Source organism: Nothobranchius furzeri, chromosome 3 (assembly GCF_043380555.1).
Source record: "Nothobranchius furzeri strain GRZ-AD chromosome 3, NfurGRZ-RIMD1, whole genome shotgun sequence".
Taxonomy (NCBI): domain Eukaryota; kingdom Metazoa; phylum Chordata; class Actinopteri; order Cyprinodontiformes; family Nothobranchiidae; genus Nothobranchius; species Nothobranchius furzeri.
In genome coordinates, this window is record NC_091743.1 from 88,445,822 (window position 1) to 88,463,957 (window position 18,136).

An 18,136-nucleotide genomic window follows, 5' to 3' on the forward strand; every position below is an offset into this window, starting at 1 on the left:
TGCCCCGCCCACATGCTCAGCGACACCTGCGTTCCAGAGAAGGCTCTGTGAAGAAAACCTCGCTCTGAGGGGACGGGCTGACAAACCCGGCTTACCCAGATGTACGTGCAACTAAAACCCAGAAAGATTCAGGCCTTAAAGGAGAAAGACTGACACAAGAAAGGGGTTAGCTTAAAACGTGATAGGGGCCAAATTGAGGACAGAACAATTACGACCAGAAAGAGAGTTGAGACTTATTTTCTTCTCCTTTCTGCTTCACCGGTAACTCAACAAATGCCAGTTGTTTGGCGTCTGCCAAGAAGGAGCCTAAAGTCACGCCCATCTACTCCCAGAGGCTACCGGAAACAAGAAAAAATGAATACAAGTCAAGGAGGCTAAAAAGCTATTTTCTAATCCAGTTTAATATGAGCCATTGGTGTCCAGCAATTTTAAAGACACATTTTGATGCCAAGAAAGCGCTAATTTTCAGGAAGCTATTTTAGGCTTTGTGTGAAAAGACGCGTAGGATTATCAGCACCAAACCAGAGAGTCAAGTTCATCGAGCTCCTAATCTTTCTTCCAGGACGAATGAAGAAGAATTAAACATGGAGACGACCACTAGAAATCTGGCCGTGTGCTAAATAGCAGCTACACTGAGGGAGAAGACATTGGCGATGTTTGATTTGTAGTCTTTCTAATTACAAGTTTTTACAAGCTAATAAATCTCAAAGCATGTGACAGACATAGTCGAAACATGCGTTGTTACTTTTCATTTAATTCTAGTAGAACATACTTATGTGTGATTTAGGGCGTAAGCTTTTAAAGCCACGTTCAATTATTCATTTTTTCTTTGTTCTTGGGACCAGTAGGAGGAGCTTATGCTCCCTACATCGTTTCCTACTGAGATACCAATTAAAACACTGTTACCCTTTGCCACGGTTCTGTTCATTTACCTTTGTGGACAGAATTTCTAGGTGCAGCCGTGGTGTGGAGTGTGTCGAGTTTGGTGGCAGGAGAATCTCGTCTCTGCTTTTTGCGGGTGATGTGGTCCTCCTAGCTTCATCCAGCTCTGACCTTCAGCTCTTGCTGGGTAGGTTTGCGGCAGAGTGTGAAGCGGCTGGGATGAGGATCAGCACCTCCAAATCTGAGACCATGGTTCTCGACCGGAAAAGGGTGGCCTGCCAACTCCGGGTCGGGAGAGAGGTCCTACCTCAAGGGGAGGAGTTTAAGTATCTCGGGGTCTTGTTCACGAGTGAGGGTAGGAGGGATCGGGAGATCGACAGGCGGATTGGTTCGGCGTCTGCAGTGATGCAGACGCTGAGCCGATCTGTCGTGGTGAAGAGGGAGCTGAGCCAGAAAGCCAGGCTCTCGATTTACCGGTCGATCTACGTCCCAATCCTCACCTGTGGTCATGAGCTTTGGGTAATGACCGAAAGAACGAGATCGCGGATACAAGCGGCCGAAATGAGTTTCCTCCGTAGGGTGGCCGGGCTCAGCCTTAGAGATAGGGTGAGGAGCTCGGACATTCGGGAGGGACTCGGAGTAGAACCGCTACTCTGGATCGAAAGGAGCCAGTTGAGGTGGTCTGGGCATCTGGTCAGGATACCTCCGGGACGCCTCCCTGGGGAGGTGTTTCGGGCATGTCCTGCCAGCAGGAGGCCCCCGGGTCGACCCAGGACACGTTGGAGAGGTTACATCTCTAATCTGCTCCGGGAACGCCTTGGGGTCCTGCCGGAGGAGCTGGTGGAGTTGGCCGGGGAGAGGACGGTCTGGAGCTCCCTAGTTGGGATGCTGCCCCCGCAACCCGGACCTGGATAAGCGGAGGAAGACGACGACGACAATGTTACCATAAGTCCCACTCAGTGACTCTACTGTGCCTGTCTAAGTACAGACCCCAGTTTAGGTTCTTGGTTGGCTCATGAAATGGCCCAGAATATGGTAAATTATCCCGAAGCTCCGATGGTTGAAACAGGCCTATCGAGGTTCTAAAGAGGCCTTATTAGGACATGAAATGGGTGGGACTGAAACTTAAAAGAGGCGTTAATGTGACATGAAATGGGGTGACTGGGATCACAAAGGGCCAATCGACCTGACTGAAACTGTGCCAACCACAAAGGTTGTTGTATAGATGTTGCCTTGGCTCCGGCCAGGTGCATAAACACACTAAATGTTTTGGTTTTCTACACTTTAAAGTTCAGTAAGAGAGTGAAACTGTGTTTTATTCACTTGTCTGAGGTCTAGTTGACCTTTTGACTTCTATTCGGTGGTGAACAGTGAAAATCACAAATTTGACTACTTTTCTCCAAAATGAAAGCCTAATATGACAGAATGCATCACTATGGCAGATGTTACAGGATCAAAAACTGGGTTTGAATGGAGGTCAATGGGATGTTTTTGTTGTCTAGGGTCACAAGAGGGTAGTGTTTTTGTTTTCATAGTGTCCCTTGGTCGGGTCATACCAAAGACTTTGAAAAAATGGGACCCAATGCCTCCCTGCTTGACACTCAGCATTAAGGGGTTGGATTGGAGGGTTAAACCACCAAATGGTTCTCGAGCGCGGCTGTGTCTGCAGCTCACCGCTCCCCCAGGGGATGGGTCAAATGCGGAGAACAAATTTCGCACACACACCAGTGTGTGTGACAACTAATGGGACTTTAACTTTAACTTTTTCAAAATTCCAAATCGAATTTCAATATTTGTCGAGAGAGAGTTTTTGCAACAAAAATTTGCACCACACGCACAAACAATGCTAAAATCTGCCCAAATGGACAAAAACGTTCCTAATGACGCCTGACGGTGAAGTACTCCTATCTGCTCATGTCTCAAAGAAAGGCCCAAGTCTAAATCATTCAAAATTGATAAAGCCATTTCAAACAAGTGCCGTTCCTAAGCCGATGCCATTGCTTTCCTCTGTCACCGCTCTGGTGCCAAACCCACCCAACAATTGTATAACACACAAACCTCTTCAGGCTAATGGAAGACCTACCAAGGCTGCCCAGGAGTGTGGCTAGAATGACCTGCTGGGCAAAATCTAGATTTCTAGACTAGGTCCTACCCAGTTGCCACTGAAGTGGTCGGTTAGTGTACTTTGTCCTGTTTACTGTGTTTTGTGAACAAAAATGTCAAGCATCAACTAATCTCCTCTATGAGTAACTAAGAACAACAACTAAACAGAGGTTTGCTGTAAAGACTCTGACACTAGTCAGTGACTCGATGCAACCTCCTGGGTTCCTTGTATAGGGAACTTTTTAGTGATTGGCTTAATGACCTGACCTGCATTGGAACGTTTACTGTGTGAAGGTCTCTTGTTGTGATTTGGCGCTTTATAAATAAACTTGAATTGAACTGAATTGAATGAAATCATTTAAAGTGAGTCTATGAGTCTAACCCTCCACCAACTCCCCTAACAAAACACTTGGTGATCTTACCTGCACTGGTGATCAGCTCCTTTGCACGGCTGTGGGAACACAACACAGATGTTTGAAAAACAGTAGCCTTCCTTTTAATGAGAAAGCAGGAGTCCGACAGTAGGCTTTCACGGGACATGAATTTAACTAATGTTCACAAGGGTGACTGGAGCTTCAACAGCGATCTCTTTGTTGAGATATGTGTGACTGCAGCAGCCAAAAGGAAAAATGAGCATGACAGGATGCTAATAGCTGTGGGTGATGAAGAGAAGCTCACTTTTCCAGGCTGGGGGAGCGGGCGAGAAGGTTTGCCGAAGAGGCAGCCTTCTTGTCCAGACATTTCCTCTGCTTCTCTGGGTACGATAGCTTCTCGCTGTTTCTACGAAGCCTAGGGCAATCACATAGAAAACATTAGATCAGCCTCCACTTTACAACAATAATGTCCACACAGGGTGAGCTCCTCCCACTAACAATCCCATTATGGATGAAATACCGATCATCACTAGAAGTACAAGCATGGGAAAAACAAAGCAAATGTGTTTGATTGGAAGGGTTGGAGTTAGGATTAGCATAATTACCCCGGCCAGCTCAGATAAAAGCAAAGGATTTTGTTTGTGTTGTAATGGTTATGCTCACTTCCTAATATCCTGATGATTTTACGTTTCCTTATTTGGTCTTGCTGGTTTATTAAAGGGGCATTATGGAAGTTTGACAGCCAAAACATGTATAGAAATAATAAATGTCTTCTTCATACATTCTCCTGCAATGCCCTGGTCCTGTAGAATGAGCCCTGGCATTTTTACTGTGATTGCCTGTTTTTCTGTAAAATCACAGAAAAAGAGAGATGCTCGGGTCGAGCAGGCTGCTTCATGCGCGTTCACGCTCAGGCATCGCCCGTAGCATTTGCTATCCGTAGCTTTAGCAGCAGAGAGAGAGGCAGTGCCACTTTGTCGCTGTTCCTAACGCCTAGTGACAAAGCTAGCTACATTTCTGAGGACCCTTAGCTACTTTCTGTAGAACTTTCTTCTAGATATTTCCTGCTAATTAGCAACAAAATAGCCATTTTCACTCTGAACCGTTCTTTGAACGTTGTTTCAACTGTCATCAAGGATATAAATGTTACAGATACTAAGGACATCACTGGTGCTTTAGCTCACCTAGTAAGATGTCGGATTCTTGTGCAGGAGACCTGGGTTCAATTCTGTGTGTCAACGTAGTTTATTCAGAGTTTCTTTTTTACATTAATGGTATTTTTTTTTACAGTAAGATTCCCAAATTTTTATTTGAGACTCGCCGAACGGCATTGAATTCACAGATAAAAAAGATGCGGGTTCAACTTTTCACTTTGTCGGCTGTGCTGAAGAGAAAGGTACAGAACCAAATTATTTAATTAATTAGCTGCGCGTTCTCCTGTCCTCTGTCCTCCAGGCCCCACACACACACACACACACACACACACACACACACACACACACACACACACACACACACACACACACACACACACACACACACACACACACACACACACACACACACACACACAAGGGACTGTCTCAGCTGTTATTTTCGTTAAGGAGTGTGCACGTACAGCATGCGCCCCTCGTGCACGAGCCTACTATTGAAGCTGCCATTACGCTTTTGGCCTGTGGGGGCAATCGCGAGCATAAAAATTCAAAACTCCATAAAGTCCCTTTAAGTCAAACCTGGGCATTTTACGGCCCGCGGGCCACATACTTGACTTTGACTGGCCCGAGTAAGGTTAATTGGAAATTACAAAATAAATGTATTTTCTCATTTTACCTCATGCATGGACTAGGCTGCATTGCTTTTATTTTGAAGTTGTTTTTATGTACACAATGACGCAATACGTATAGCAACAGGTGCCCGCGGTTGACATGGTGATTGTAGACCCCAGAAATGTCCGCTCATGCAAAAAAAAAAAAAAAAAAAAAAAAAAAAGAAAGATGCCGAATGCAGGATTTTCAACAAAAATTGGACTGCTAAGTATTTTTTTACTGAAGTCGGAGGCAAAGCCGTGTGTTTGGTTTGCGGGGAGGAGATTGCCGTGTTTAAGAACTACAGTTTGAGTCGGCATTACGACAAGAAACACTCGGAAAAATACAAGAACTCATCTGATGCTGAGAGGGCACGGACATCCGAAGCTTTGCTAGCAAAGTTGCAAAAGCAGCAAGGCTGTTTTACTAAGCTTCACACATCCAGGGATGCAGCAACCAGGACCAGCTTTGTGATATCCCACAAAATAGCTAGAAACAGCAAGCCGTTTTCGGAGGGAGAGTTTGTCAAAGAGTGCATGGTGGACTCTGCCGCACTAATATGCCCTGAAAGAAAGGCGCATTTGAGCAAATCCCGCTGTCCAGGAGGACCGAGGACATTGCGGGGAACCTGCAGCTTCAGCTGCAACGTGAAGTGGCAAGTTTAGACTTTTTCTCATTGGCCTTAGACGAGAGCTGTGATGTCCGGGGGATAACGGACTTCAGGCTCACAGAGGAGCTGGCAGCAATGCGGTCGGTGAAAGGGACAACGACAGGGAGTGATCTTTCTACAGAGGTAAATGCGTGCATGGACTCTCTGGGATTGAAATGGGAGAGACTGTCAGGTGTCACAACAGACGGTTGTCCAAATCTTACAGGGAAAAATGTGGGACTTTTGAAACGCATGCAAGATAAAGTGACAGAATTCGATGCAGATCAAAAATTGGTGTTTTTGCTTTGTATTATACACCCAACATGTGTTGTGCAAGTCAGTGCTAAAAATCAACCATGTTGCTGATGTTGTTACCAAAATAATAAACTTCATCAGGGCGCGGGCCATGAATCACAGACAGTTTGTGGCTCTTTTGGAGGACTCCACACAGCTGTCAGATGGCTCCGCCTGGGGAAAGTGCTGAAGAGGGTTTGGGACTTGAAAGCAGAGATTCGAGAGTTTTGCGAGAGGAAAGGCAAAGACATTCCAGAGCTCTCAGATGAGGATTGGATGGCAGATTTTGCATTTGCTGTTGATGTGACTGCACTGATGAATGAACTGAACACCAGACTGCAAGGCGAGGGCCTTTTTGTTCATGAAATGCACAGCCTCGTGAAGGCCTTCATGAGAAAGCTGCAGTTTCAAGTCAACTGGAGAGCAACACTCTCACTCGCATGCAAACCCTGAACGAAGTCACACCATCAGCTGATCACCTCAGCAGGTACTCATCCATGTTAGGAGCATCACATGGTGAGTTTTCAAGGTGTTTTGAAGATCTCAGAACAATGGAGGATGAAATGCACACGATTTCCTCTCCCTTTACCTGCAGTGTGGATAATGCACCCAGTGATGTGCAGCTGGAGCTCATTGACCTGCAGTCTGATGCAGTACTGGCAGAGCACTTTAAGTCAGGATCTCTGCTGGATTTCTACTCTTCTCTTAAAGAGGAGAACTTTCCAAACCTGAGGAGACATGCTCAGAAGATGGTGGTTCTCTTCGGCTCTACCTACATTTGTGAACAAACATTTTCAATGATGAAGTTTACAAAATCCAGGTATAGATCCTCTCTCACTGATGATCATTTGTCAGCTGTGCTTCGCATCTCCACCTCAGACATTCAACCTGACTTTGATGCACTCGCTAAAGCCCAGCAGAGACTAGATTTCTCTCACTGAATAAGAAAAAAAATCGCTTAAAAACACAAAATAAGGTGTTTGGACCACAAATGTAGGCAGCTAGCAGTGAACTGGGACACTTTTTTTAAAACCTCTTTCTCAAGATCACAGTTCAGTGATTTTATTTTACAGGCAATTCTGTGTGTCTGTAGAATGCTAAGAACCTCTTTCCAACAATATTTGAAACTCAGAATGTGTTTTGGAGTGAATGTGACTGAAACTGTTAACTAATATAAGTCACAAATGTTTATCAAAAACCAAATGCGCACTTTGTTTACCATTGCCTTGGGAAATTTGAATAAATCACATTTTTGTAAGCCAACCTCACTTTTTCCTTTTTGCTCATTTATAACACGTAGTCTACTCTTACCAGCTTGAAAAAACAATGGTGTTTACTGCTTTTTATAAAGAAATACCATTAATATTATGCATAATTGACTTCAGCCTTTTGGCCTGGCCCTCCACAATATTTTCTGTTTCTCATGTGGCCCCATGGAAAAAATAATTGCCCACCCCTGCTTTAAGTGATCGGGCTGGGCTGAGTGGATCAACTTCAGACCTATTCATACCAAGCTCAGATCCACGTTTTCTGTGATGGCATCTCCAGAACCTGCTGCTGTGATAAACAACACCATCACTTACACAGGACACGGACTATTTAGCTTTCATTACAATCAGAAGTAAAAGTCAAGTGCTAATGCGTCTTTCCATGATTAGTGTGTTACAGGCACAGAAGTAGTGATAGAGTAGTTGTACTATGTATGTGTACTACTACTACTACTACTAGATCTAGAATTCATATATTTTGCAACATTCAGTTTCCTGATGATGTGCTGGTGTTCCAGAACACAGGATTTGAAACTGTTCTGACATCCATCAGCGTCATAATTTGTAGAAACAAGGAAGTGAAACTCAGCTGCTAAAGGCCCCCACCCCTCCCAACAGTCATGTGATTATTTGCACAAAATCTAGCACACCTCTGTTTTTGCTAGGCCTCCTGGGGCTGGAGGCTAGGAGGGAGATCCGGCCGTCTGGTTGGGGTCTGGGGTGGTGGGTTGCTGTGCTCAGCGTTGGGCGGGGGAGCCTGCTCATCAGCACCCCAGCAGAAAGGGTTGAACTCTGGGAACCGGTGATGGTTGTACCCAATGTGCAGCAGTACCAGGACCAGAGTGAATAGGGTGTGTATGGGGAGCATGAGTGGGTGTCCGGCGTGCATTTTTGTAAGTCTTTGGTTGTATGTGCATGTGTGAGCATGAGGGAGGGAGTGTGTGACTGTGTTTGTGTATGACTGTATATGTCAGGTGGGGCCTTTGACTCCTCCCTTCTCTTGGGACTTCTTTTGATGATATAGATCTTCGTCTCCCTCTCCCTGCCACACCTGGTGTGGGGTGCGGTGCCCTGGTCTGCCTGGGTCGTGGCTCTCGGGTCAGGGGGTTTAAGATTTTTGGCATCTGCCTGACCAATCCCGGTGGCTGCCTGGTGGGGTCTGGGTCCCTGGACTCTGCTGGGTCCCTGGCGGGGTTGGTCGCCCCTGGGTCCCTGGTCGCTGGGTCCCGGGACTCTGCCGGCTGCTGGTTGTGGGCCCCCGGGGCGATCCTCTGCGCCTCTCGAGGGGGGTGGGGGCTTTTCTGGTCGCAGTCTCCCTGGGGTTCCTGTGCTCTGGGGCCGCTCCTGGATCTCTGGGACTTGGAGCTCCCTCTGTCTCCTGCACATTTTTAGGGGGCAGATCTGTGGTCCCTCACACTCTCTATTGGACGCTCCTATAGAGAAACCTTACATAAACAAGCGCGTGTACACACACAGGTGCTCACATGGTGCTCTCATAAGTATGGACTTGGGCACGTTCAACACAAGTATTAAGGCTATGGTTGGCACTTAATGCACTGTGATTTATTATCGTGTGATTGTTCAGTTAAACAATGTTGACGCAGTGGTAGCTTGATCTTGTTGTATTGTTGTTGTGTCCCTTTTTTGTTTGTTTTTTGTTTGTTTTTTCTTCTCTCTTTCCGCAGGTCTAGAAGCAGACTCTTGTTCATTATTGACTTTTGTCCATAGGCGTCATTTCAACCGGGGACGCCGGGGACATGTCCCCGGCAAAATTTGTGATTGGCAGCTGTGTCCCCCCCACTTTCAAAAACGCCTGCTGATGAGGATTTTTGTTTTACCAGCTCAGATCTTATCCAGGGGTCGGCACCCTGTTCCCATCAAAGAACCATTATTACCCGTTTCCCACGGTAATTTTGGACGGACCTTAATAAGCAGTGACTTAAGTGAAGCAGGCAGGTCGCGCTAGAAAATTTAGTTTAAAAAGATGTCATAAATGTGTTCCCCCGTCATTTTTATTACTAAAATATGAAGTAAAAACTCACAATTTAATTTTCATTCATTTGTCATTAATATGTAGTCTACACCCGTGCGTTAAGTGGACCATCTTCCAGTGAGTGAGTGAGTGAGTGAGTGTGTGTGTGTGTGTGTGTGTGTGTGTGTGTGTGTGTGTGTGTGTGTGTTTTCCACTTCAAACACTGGTCTAACCAACCAGACCAGCGTGTCCAGTAACATATTAATGTTACAATTAAACAGTTTCACTTCATGTAGGCTAGGAACATTTCACCTGCCGTGGCCCGACCGCTTCTGCTCCACATAAACTTTGTGCGTGATCAAATGTCTCTACGCGTCATGCGGAAGACGGGAACAAGCGCTGTTCAGCCAAAGTTTCATAATTTCATAAAAAGAACATTTTCCAAGTGGCACATCCCTCAGAGAGACCGGGTTTCCAGAACGCTTCAGTGGGAGGAAATCATCGCATGCGCGTGGTTCTGCACTGCGCTGCACTGCGAACCGATCTTCAGCTCACTGTCCACCGGGGGCGCTCCGAGCCGCACTGAACACAGTGTCCAGTATAAAGAGCTCTGATGTTCTGATGGGAATATTTTACCTCCGCGTGTGCGTTAACGATTAAAATGTCAGCTCATCCATGTGCATCCGTGTGCGTCGGGGTAATTTTTTCAAACCAAGCAACATCCTTGAGTACATCTGTCAAAATAAACAGTCAAATGGAAATATATGTAACCTGCCGTTTAACTGTTTTGCCTTCCTGTGAAGATTGTTGCAAAGAGAAACAATTAAACTTGATTAACCCCAGAGCCACGCAGAGAACCATGCAGTGCGCATGCGGGAAGGTTCCTCCCACTGAAGCAAGTGTTTTCCAAACCCGGTCTCTCAGAGACTTGTCACTTAGAAAATGTTCCCTGATGATGAAACTTTGGCTGAATAGCGCTTGTTCCTGGCTCCAATGTGGCGACACATCCAGGAGCCGTCTGAGGAGAAGCCCAGAATCTCACATCCTCTTCAGCTCATAAAGTGCCCATATGATTACGCACAAGCGTGACCGGTCAACCACCGCAGACCGGGTTGGACCTGTTCAGGTTTACGCAGACAATCTTTACATTTAGAATTGGCATACAGGTGTAAAATTAATGCAGTAAAATATAAAGCATTTTATTTAAATATCCATTTATTATTTTACAAGCACAGAGAGTTGCATCAGATGGATGGAAGAGCCGCATGCGGCTCCAGAGCCGCGGATTGCCGACCCCTGTGCTAGCCTACTTTATTGTCCCCAGCAATTTTTAAACCCCACTCAAGTGTATGGTTATTGTCCCCAGCAATTCTGACAACAAACTGACGCCCTTGCTTTTGTCTCATCCCTTCTCTTTCACCTCTGTCTCCGTGTCTGGCCGAAATTAAAAAGCATTCAACAACAATAACAATAAAGTTTTAAGTATCAGGCGTGACATTAAAAGCAAACGCTTTGATGCTCCACCTGAGAGTAAATCTGTAAGGCTTGTCACCAGCATTCAGACATTAATTCTGTTTGCTTCACAGCCAGACAGGACACGGAAAAAAAAAAAATTAAAAAATCTAGCACAGGACGTTGCGTCATCTCATTCTCAAATATTAGTTGGATTCTGGAAACGGAAGATCTCCATTTCTCACCACTGTCCCGACATGCACCTGAGCCAGGGCTCAGGTTGTTTCTAAACGGTTGTTCATAAAATTTCACACAAAATGGTAAACAGGTGAATACATTAAATTTGAGAACAAATCCCTATAACTCCTACAAAACACATTAGAGGGGACATTTTTTTTGTCATAATGGTCTATATACAAAAGTATGAAAAGTATGTATTTTGCATAAAATTACCCTCACATAAAGCAGTTTCAGCAGCTTTATTCTTGAAAATGTCAGCACCTTTTATCCGTTTCTGGGCTATAGGGAGCCTAAGTCACGCCCACCTACTTCCGGCCCACGGATCCCAGGAAAAAATGAATGTAAGTCAACGGGGCTAAAAACGCTATAATCTAATTCCGCTTGTTTTGTGCCACGGATTTCACACATGATGTCATTTCGATACCAAGAACACGCTTATTTTCGAACGGGGGGACGGACGACAACACACACACACACACACACACACACACACACACACACACACACACACGCTATTTTAGGTTTTGTGTGAAAATAAGTCCAGGACTACAAATGCCCTTCACCAAAGTGACGTCATCGAACCAGACATGCAGAACACTGAGGGAAAAAGGGCTGTAAGTTCAGCGAACTTCAAATCCTTCCTTTAGGAGGAAAAAAAGACCATAAAACTAACCATGTGGTGAAGAACCATCTTAAAGTGACAATGTGTAGTTTTTAACCATTAATCTCTGGAAATATTCATCGAAATGTTGTACGACTTAAAAGATGCCCAGTTGTTGAAAAATGTTTGCAGTTTCGCAACATATAACCATAAAAATCTGTTCTAAAATACACGGGGGCGGGTCTAAGTCTGTGGGCGACGCCATATTGGATGCCATGTCCTTTTACGGAAGCCCGTGAGGAGCAAACACATTTACTGATTTGTAACAAATGGTTACAAAAGTTTCACTGTTAATAAATGTTGTTGTCTTACACATTTACCGCTTCACTCACTGCCAGCGATGGAAGGGAATCTGATGTGCTCGTTATTCTGCTGGAGGTTGCACTCCCAGGGATTTCTGGCCCTAATGGCCATTCGTTGGTAAGGTCTTATTTGAACACAAAAATAATGCTTGCTAGCATGGACTTGGGTATCTACTGCCCCCATCACCAGGGAAACTACACATGGTGTCTTTAATTATAAAATGTGTAAATCTTCTTTCAGGCCAAACCATTAACTCCCGAGCCAAGCTAGCTCGTGCTAATCTGTGAGTACGGACCCTTCTCTCATCTGTTTATATTCTTATACAGAAAAGGTACAGCTCCCTTCATCGGAAGAGGTTTTCTGGCTAAATCAGTTGTGTATTGTCTATGGTTCTCAAAATAAGCTGCACTGACCAAACCACTCGGTGGAAATAAGGCACAAGCATTCTGCCTGGGAGTGGACCACACACACACCAAAAGATTCCTGCAGGTTGTTGTTGGGACATGGCCATTGCACGCAAGTTCTCGGATAGTTTTTCGGATAGTTTTTCTCTGACTGTGAACATGTGCGGGGGTTTGTGTTGTTCAACTTGTGATCACCTGCTTTTGTCTAAACCCAAGGTGCGTTGTAAATCCAGAGGGGAGTGGGTGTTGTCTTAAGCTTGGTTTATGCTTGACGCGCCCGCAAGGTCCGCACGGCTCCGCGCGGCAAAATTGCGTCATTTTAACAACCACGCCCCTCCACCGTGCCTCCGCACGGACCAAACTTTCCGCAGCGCGCACCTAGGAAATTTTCTAACCACGCGGACGGTCGGACGCGGAAAAACATGGCGGACTGGCAAGAACTAGCATGGCAGAGGTTCGTAAATACAGACATTTGTATGATTCAGCTCTCAGAGATCACCGTGATCAACATGTTGTTAATAATTCTTGGAGAGAAATAGCTCGCACTGTCGGAAAAGACGAGGACGCTGTTAAAAATACCATAATGCCATGTTGTAAACAGTAATTTCTACTTCTACTATGGTGTAGTGTTGGATGCATGCCGTAGAGCTCCATGCTGCCCCCTACAGTTTGGGAGAATATTGGCTCACTGCGGAGACGAGCCGCATGAACCATAAACGCTGCAAGTTGTGAAGCGCGTTCCATCCGCGAGCCGCATCACCAAGCGGAAAGTGAATGCGTCAAGCATAAACCAAGCCTTACGCTGCTCCGAAACTCTGGAATGAGCTTCCTCTGCACGTAAGGCAGGCTCCATCGCTAGTTTGATTTAAGTCCATTACTTTTATTTTGCTTTTGATTTGATCTCCTTGTATTTCCCTGTCATTTTTCTCTGCCTGGAATTTTCTTCACTGTTGTATTTTGAATCAGCTGTCATGGCGCGCTAAAGAAATAAACGTGGTACGGTATGGTTATCCCGCTTTAAGGTGAAACAGAACACAAGTTCTAAAGTGAACATTATCCATCACAGCCTAGTCCAACACAACATGCAAGTGGATCACAGCAAATCATGCATAAATTAAAATCCAACCCAGGAAACAGAAGCAGCTGTTCTCCAGAGCAACAAAAACCTAGACCAACAGTTGAAAGGACAGCAGCTCCAGAGTAAATTAGAGCAGTTGTTAGAGGAAAAGTCAGTATAATAAAAGAGTGGATGTGTTAGAGGACAGCGGTCAGAGTCACTCAGACATTATGGAGAACCCTAACCCTCAACTGGGTATTTCTGCAAAACCCAGATGGACACTAGCTGCTGCTTGGAGCTACTCAGTTCATCCAGTTCTGTTAGAGTCAAGCTGGAGCTGAAGTCCACCAAGACAGCTGGAGGCTGGGTTTTGCAGAGTTCGAATCAAGTGGAGTCAGCGTTGATTTGGTTAAAAGGACTCATACAGTCAACAAATGAAGGAAAGGTTAATTTAGGTCAGGCAGAATGCAGAGATGAGACAAGTTCACGCACAATGTCTTCTGTCTTTCCTGGATGATGGAGAGGGGCCCGGCGCGTGAGCTGAGGTTTTGGTCGGACCCTTTGAGTGAGGCTGGAGCAGAGCTGGGACCCTCTGGAGAACAGCTTCCATCCCGAGAGTCCTCCCTCTGAAGGCATCTTACCGTGGTTGGCTGAATCGTCTCCTCCACTGATGAAGTCCAAGTCGGGTCCTTGTCTTCATGCCGACTATGTTTTTCATCCTCCTTCTCGTCCTCCACGCCAGGATCATGACGGAGCTTTGCTTGCACCTCCTCAAGCACAGGCTGACCTGGAGGGAGGGCATCCTCCAGGTGCAGATCCTGGACTTCTCTTGAGAGTAGGACCTTGTCCGGCTCTCCATCTTCGAACAACATGGCGGTCTGTGTCTGAGTGGACTTGTCCAGTGTTGCTGGTCTACTCTGAAGCCTTGTGGACATTGGAGGTCCCATAGGGCCATTAGAATTGTGCAGGATGCTGTCTGACAGTTGGCTGGAGGTGGTAAAGAGGGTGGAACATCAAACACTAGTCATCAGAAAAGCAGCCAGGATTAATTCAACACAACAACGGTTCTGGCATCAAGCTCCGATCATGGTGGGTTTGAAAAGAGTGAACTGATGCAGGGAAGCCTGCATCGGTTCACTCTGAACTCGGAGTGCTCATTTTAAATACCTGTGTGACAGTATAATACCATAAAAACACAAATTCTCTAAAATACCAATCATTTGTCACAGGTTGTAGTCTAGTTTATTGAATTTCTTCTCAAAAAATTTCTACTTGAAAAAAGAAAAACCAAAATAGAAACTTCTGAGTGTCCCAAAAATGCTGTGGTGCAAACATGCGGGCACAGGTGTGCGTTGGTTTTGATGCCACCTGAGGACAGTTCTGTAGGAGCACCGGGACAGGGTGGAGGTAAAGCCCGACAGCAGCGGTCACGCGATTGTTTAAGTACTCTTATAAGTACTCTTATTACTACAGAAGAGACCAAAAGTTCCATGCAACTTTCATTTGATCTGAAAGGAGGAACAGTTGCGAATTTTATAGATTTACTCCCTTTATTTTTACATTGATTGTAATGATTGATCTTTAAAAAGAGAACTCACTAAAGAAAGAGATGAGCGACACGTGGTGACCCTTAGGAAGCATCGGGTCAACGTGGAGGTAAAGGTCCAAAAAAGGGTGGGATTTTCAGATGCTCTGCAGTTTTTACTGAACGCAGCATTCGTCACACATCAGAAACAAACACGATGAGTCTGTTTGTAGAGGCTCACAGGTGCGTGATCTGAATGTCAGTCACCTGGCAGCAGCAGGTAGGTGGATTCCATCACTGGTTGAGGATGAAGAGAGTCTTCTGCTGCCGGCGCAACCATCTGAATACGCCTGGTTCAACACCCGGGCTGCACCTGGGTTCACTGAGGGGCATCAAACACATGCACTTGTTTACTCTAGAATAGAGGTCGACCAATATTGCCGAAACTAGGGCTGCACAATATATCGAAAAATTATCGTCATCGGGATAACAGGACGTGCGATAGGCCCATCGCAAAGCACGTCAAAAACGGCGATTAATGTTTGGTTCTAACATTTCCATCCGTGTCATACATCAGCTTTTTGTAAACCAGCTCTGTTTTTTACACAGAAGTGTTATTTGACCAATCACATGTAGCCCTTCTGATATGCGGCCAATCAGATGGGTCCGTTCACATAATACGCCCGCCCCCTACGTAGACCCTTACCCCCAAATTCCACTACCTCCGGTCCGCCCCCGCCTTCCGCAGCCGCTCGCTTCCGAACTCAATTTTTACTGGTACCCGCTCTACAACGGCTCCGCTGCGGTGCGGAGACCTGAGGGGGGCAAACAAGCATGCGCGGGATTTTTGAGATCTTGCGATACAGTCCGAGCAATAAACGCGGAAGTTAGATCCAAACACCCGTTGTGTGGGAGAAGCATCGGCAAGAAATGTTTAATCTGCCCATCATTTGTGTTGAGACATCAGCAGTGTTTGGATCAACAAAGTGTGACTACTTTGATAGTAGAAACTGTATTTATGGCTTACTTTTGTGCATTTAAACTTCAGCCGCCATTGATAGTTGTTAAAAGTTGTTAAACCTGTGCATATGAAACAAAAAACGCCTTTTGTTTATCGATTTATTGTGAAAAACGGAAAGTGTGCTTGCTCCTTTTCCTGTTGGACAGTTGTGATTTCTGTCCATTTACTGCGGAGGTGCTCCGGCGTCCGGCGAAAATAGGATCGCACTGCCGGAGCACGGCCGGAGCACGGCCGCAGTAGTGGAATTGCTCTGATTGACTACAACGGGACCGATTTTGCTCCGGCGTTCGTGTCGGAGCGGAGGTAGTGGAATTTGGGGGTTAGGATGGAAAGCAACACCCGAACTGAGTTAGCTGCGCTGTTCCCTTGTTCGTCATGCTGGCTCAGAGCAACAAACGCACTTTGTGCTGATGTTTCTGGAATCAGCGCTAATTTCAAACGTGAACGTGAGTCCGCTCGCTGTCGTTAAGCAGCTGATAATAACCGGGCTGACTCCGACACGTGCCGGTGAACCAACCCACCTTCATGTTGCTAGTCTTCCACCGGGTGGTGATGTTAGCCCCAGGCTCCGGTTAGCTTCCAGCTAAAAGGCTACAGCACTCTCCTCCCAGTCCCACCCTGCTAAAGAGGGCCTGGAAAAGTTCCCCCACACATCAAAGTGATTTTTCATTTATGAGCTTTTATAACCTTGTTTATCAGGATAGTTGATTTGCTGCTGCACATAAACTGTCAGTCAGAAGCTCTGCTAGCCGCTTATCTTAGAGGAGCTAGTTCAATTTGTTAGCTTGTTATCAGAATCATAGTCGCAGTTTCATCATCTGAGCTGCTTTTTAAGATCTAGGTAAACTTGTTCAATTTGGGGTTAAAAACAAACGTTTTCACATATTTTCCATGTAGTTTTTTTGCCAGTTCCTCTTCTGAAAGGTAGACAATTGTTTTTCTCTTTCCCTCAAAAAATCCTAATATTCTCCTAGTTTGGCCCAGCACAGTTCACTTCCCAATTACAGCAACAGCCTTATATCATAACCACATAAGTGGAGAAAATGCTCAGTAGCAATGAGAGAATTTGCTGTTGCATTTAAGTGATGTTAACTATTATTTAACATTTAAACTATTTATTCAAAAAACCCTGCTATGCGATGTTTTTCTGTATTTGGAGCATCAGAAAAAGTTTTATGGTGGAGGTGATGTTTTAAAGTCACTGAGAAACTGCATGCATGCAGTTTGTTGTTTTGCTGTTAATCCAGTAGCAGGTGCAGCTGCTAATACAGTAGCGGGTGCAGCTGCTAATACAGTGGCAGGTGCAGCTGCTAATACAGTAGCAGGTGCAGCTGCTAATCCAGTAGCGGGTGCAGCTGCTAATCCAGTAGCGGGTGCAGCTGCTAATCCAGTAGCGGGTGCAGCTGCTAATGCAGCAGCAGGTGCAGCTGCTAATCCAGTAGCAGGTGCAGCTGCTAATACAGCAGCGGGTGCAGCTGCTAATACAGCAGCGGGTGCAGCTGCTAATGCAGCAGCGGGTGCAGCTGCTAATACAGTAGCGGGTGCAGCTGCTAATCCAGTAGCGGGTGCAGCTGCTAATGCAGCAGCGGGTGCAGCTGCTAATCCAGTAGCGGGTGCAGCTGCTAATCCAGCAGCGGGTGCAGCTGCTAATGCAGCAGCGGGTGCAGCTGCTAATCCAGTAGCGGGTGCAGCTGCTAATCCAGTAGCGGGTGCAGCTGCTAATACAGCAGCGGGTGCAGCTGCTAATACAGCAGCGGGTGCAGCTGCTAATGCAGCAGCGGGTGCAGCTGCTAATACAGTAGCAGGTGCAGCTGCTAATACAGTAGCAGGTGCGGCTGCTAATACAGTAGCAGGTGCGGCTGCTAATACAGTAGCAGGTGCAGCTGCTAATACAGTAGCAGGTGCAGCTGCTAATACAGTAGCAGGTGCAGCTGATAATACAGCAGCAGGTGCAGCTGCTAATACAGTAGCAGGTGCAGCTGCTAATACAGTAGCAGGTGCAGCTGCAAATCCAGTAGCGGGTGCAGCTGCTAATCCAGTAGCGGGTGCAGCTGCTAATGCAGCAGCGGGTGCAGCTGCTAATGCAGCAGCGGGTGCAGCTGCTAATGCAGCAGCAGGTGCAGCTG

At 46.1% G+C, this 18,136-nt stretch overlaps 1 protein-coding gene across 5 annotated transcripts in view; it reads right to left on the reverse strand.

The window, feature by feature from the left end:
- The window catches only part of eml3 (EMAP like 3), an 87,563-nt gene that overhangs the window by 47,785 nt on the left and 21,642 nt on the right, over positions 1–18,136 (reverse strand). For 4 of the 5 annotated variants that reach the window (XM_015958217.3, XM_015958218.3, XM_070549740.1 and 1 more), the window contains exons 3-6: positions 15,257–15,371; positions 13,957–14,451; positions 3,664–3,774; positions 3,408–3,436 (exon numbers count right to left, since the gene is read on the reverse strand). In XM_015958217.3, the coding sequence (XP_015813703.1) occupies positions 3,408–3,436; positions 3,664–3,774; positions 13,957–14,451; positions 15,257–15,371 (750 nt within the window). The remainder of the gene's footprint in view (positions 1–3,407; positions 3,437–3,663; positions 3,775–13,956; positions 14,452–15,256; positions 15,372–18,136) is intronic. The other variant, XM_070549743.1, reaches the window with a different exon arrangement.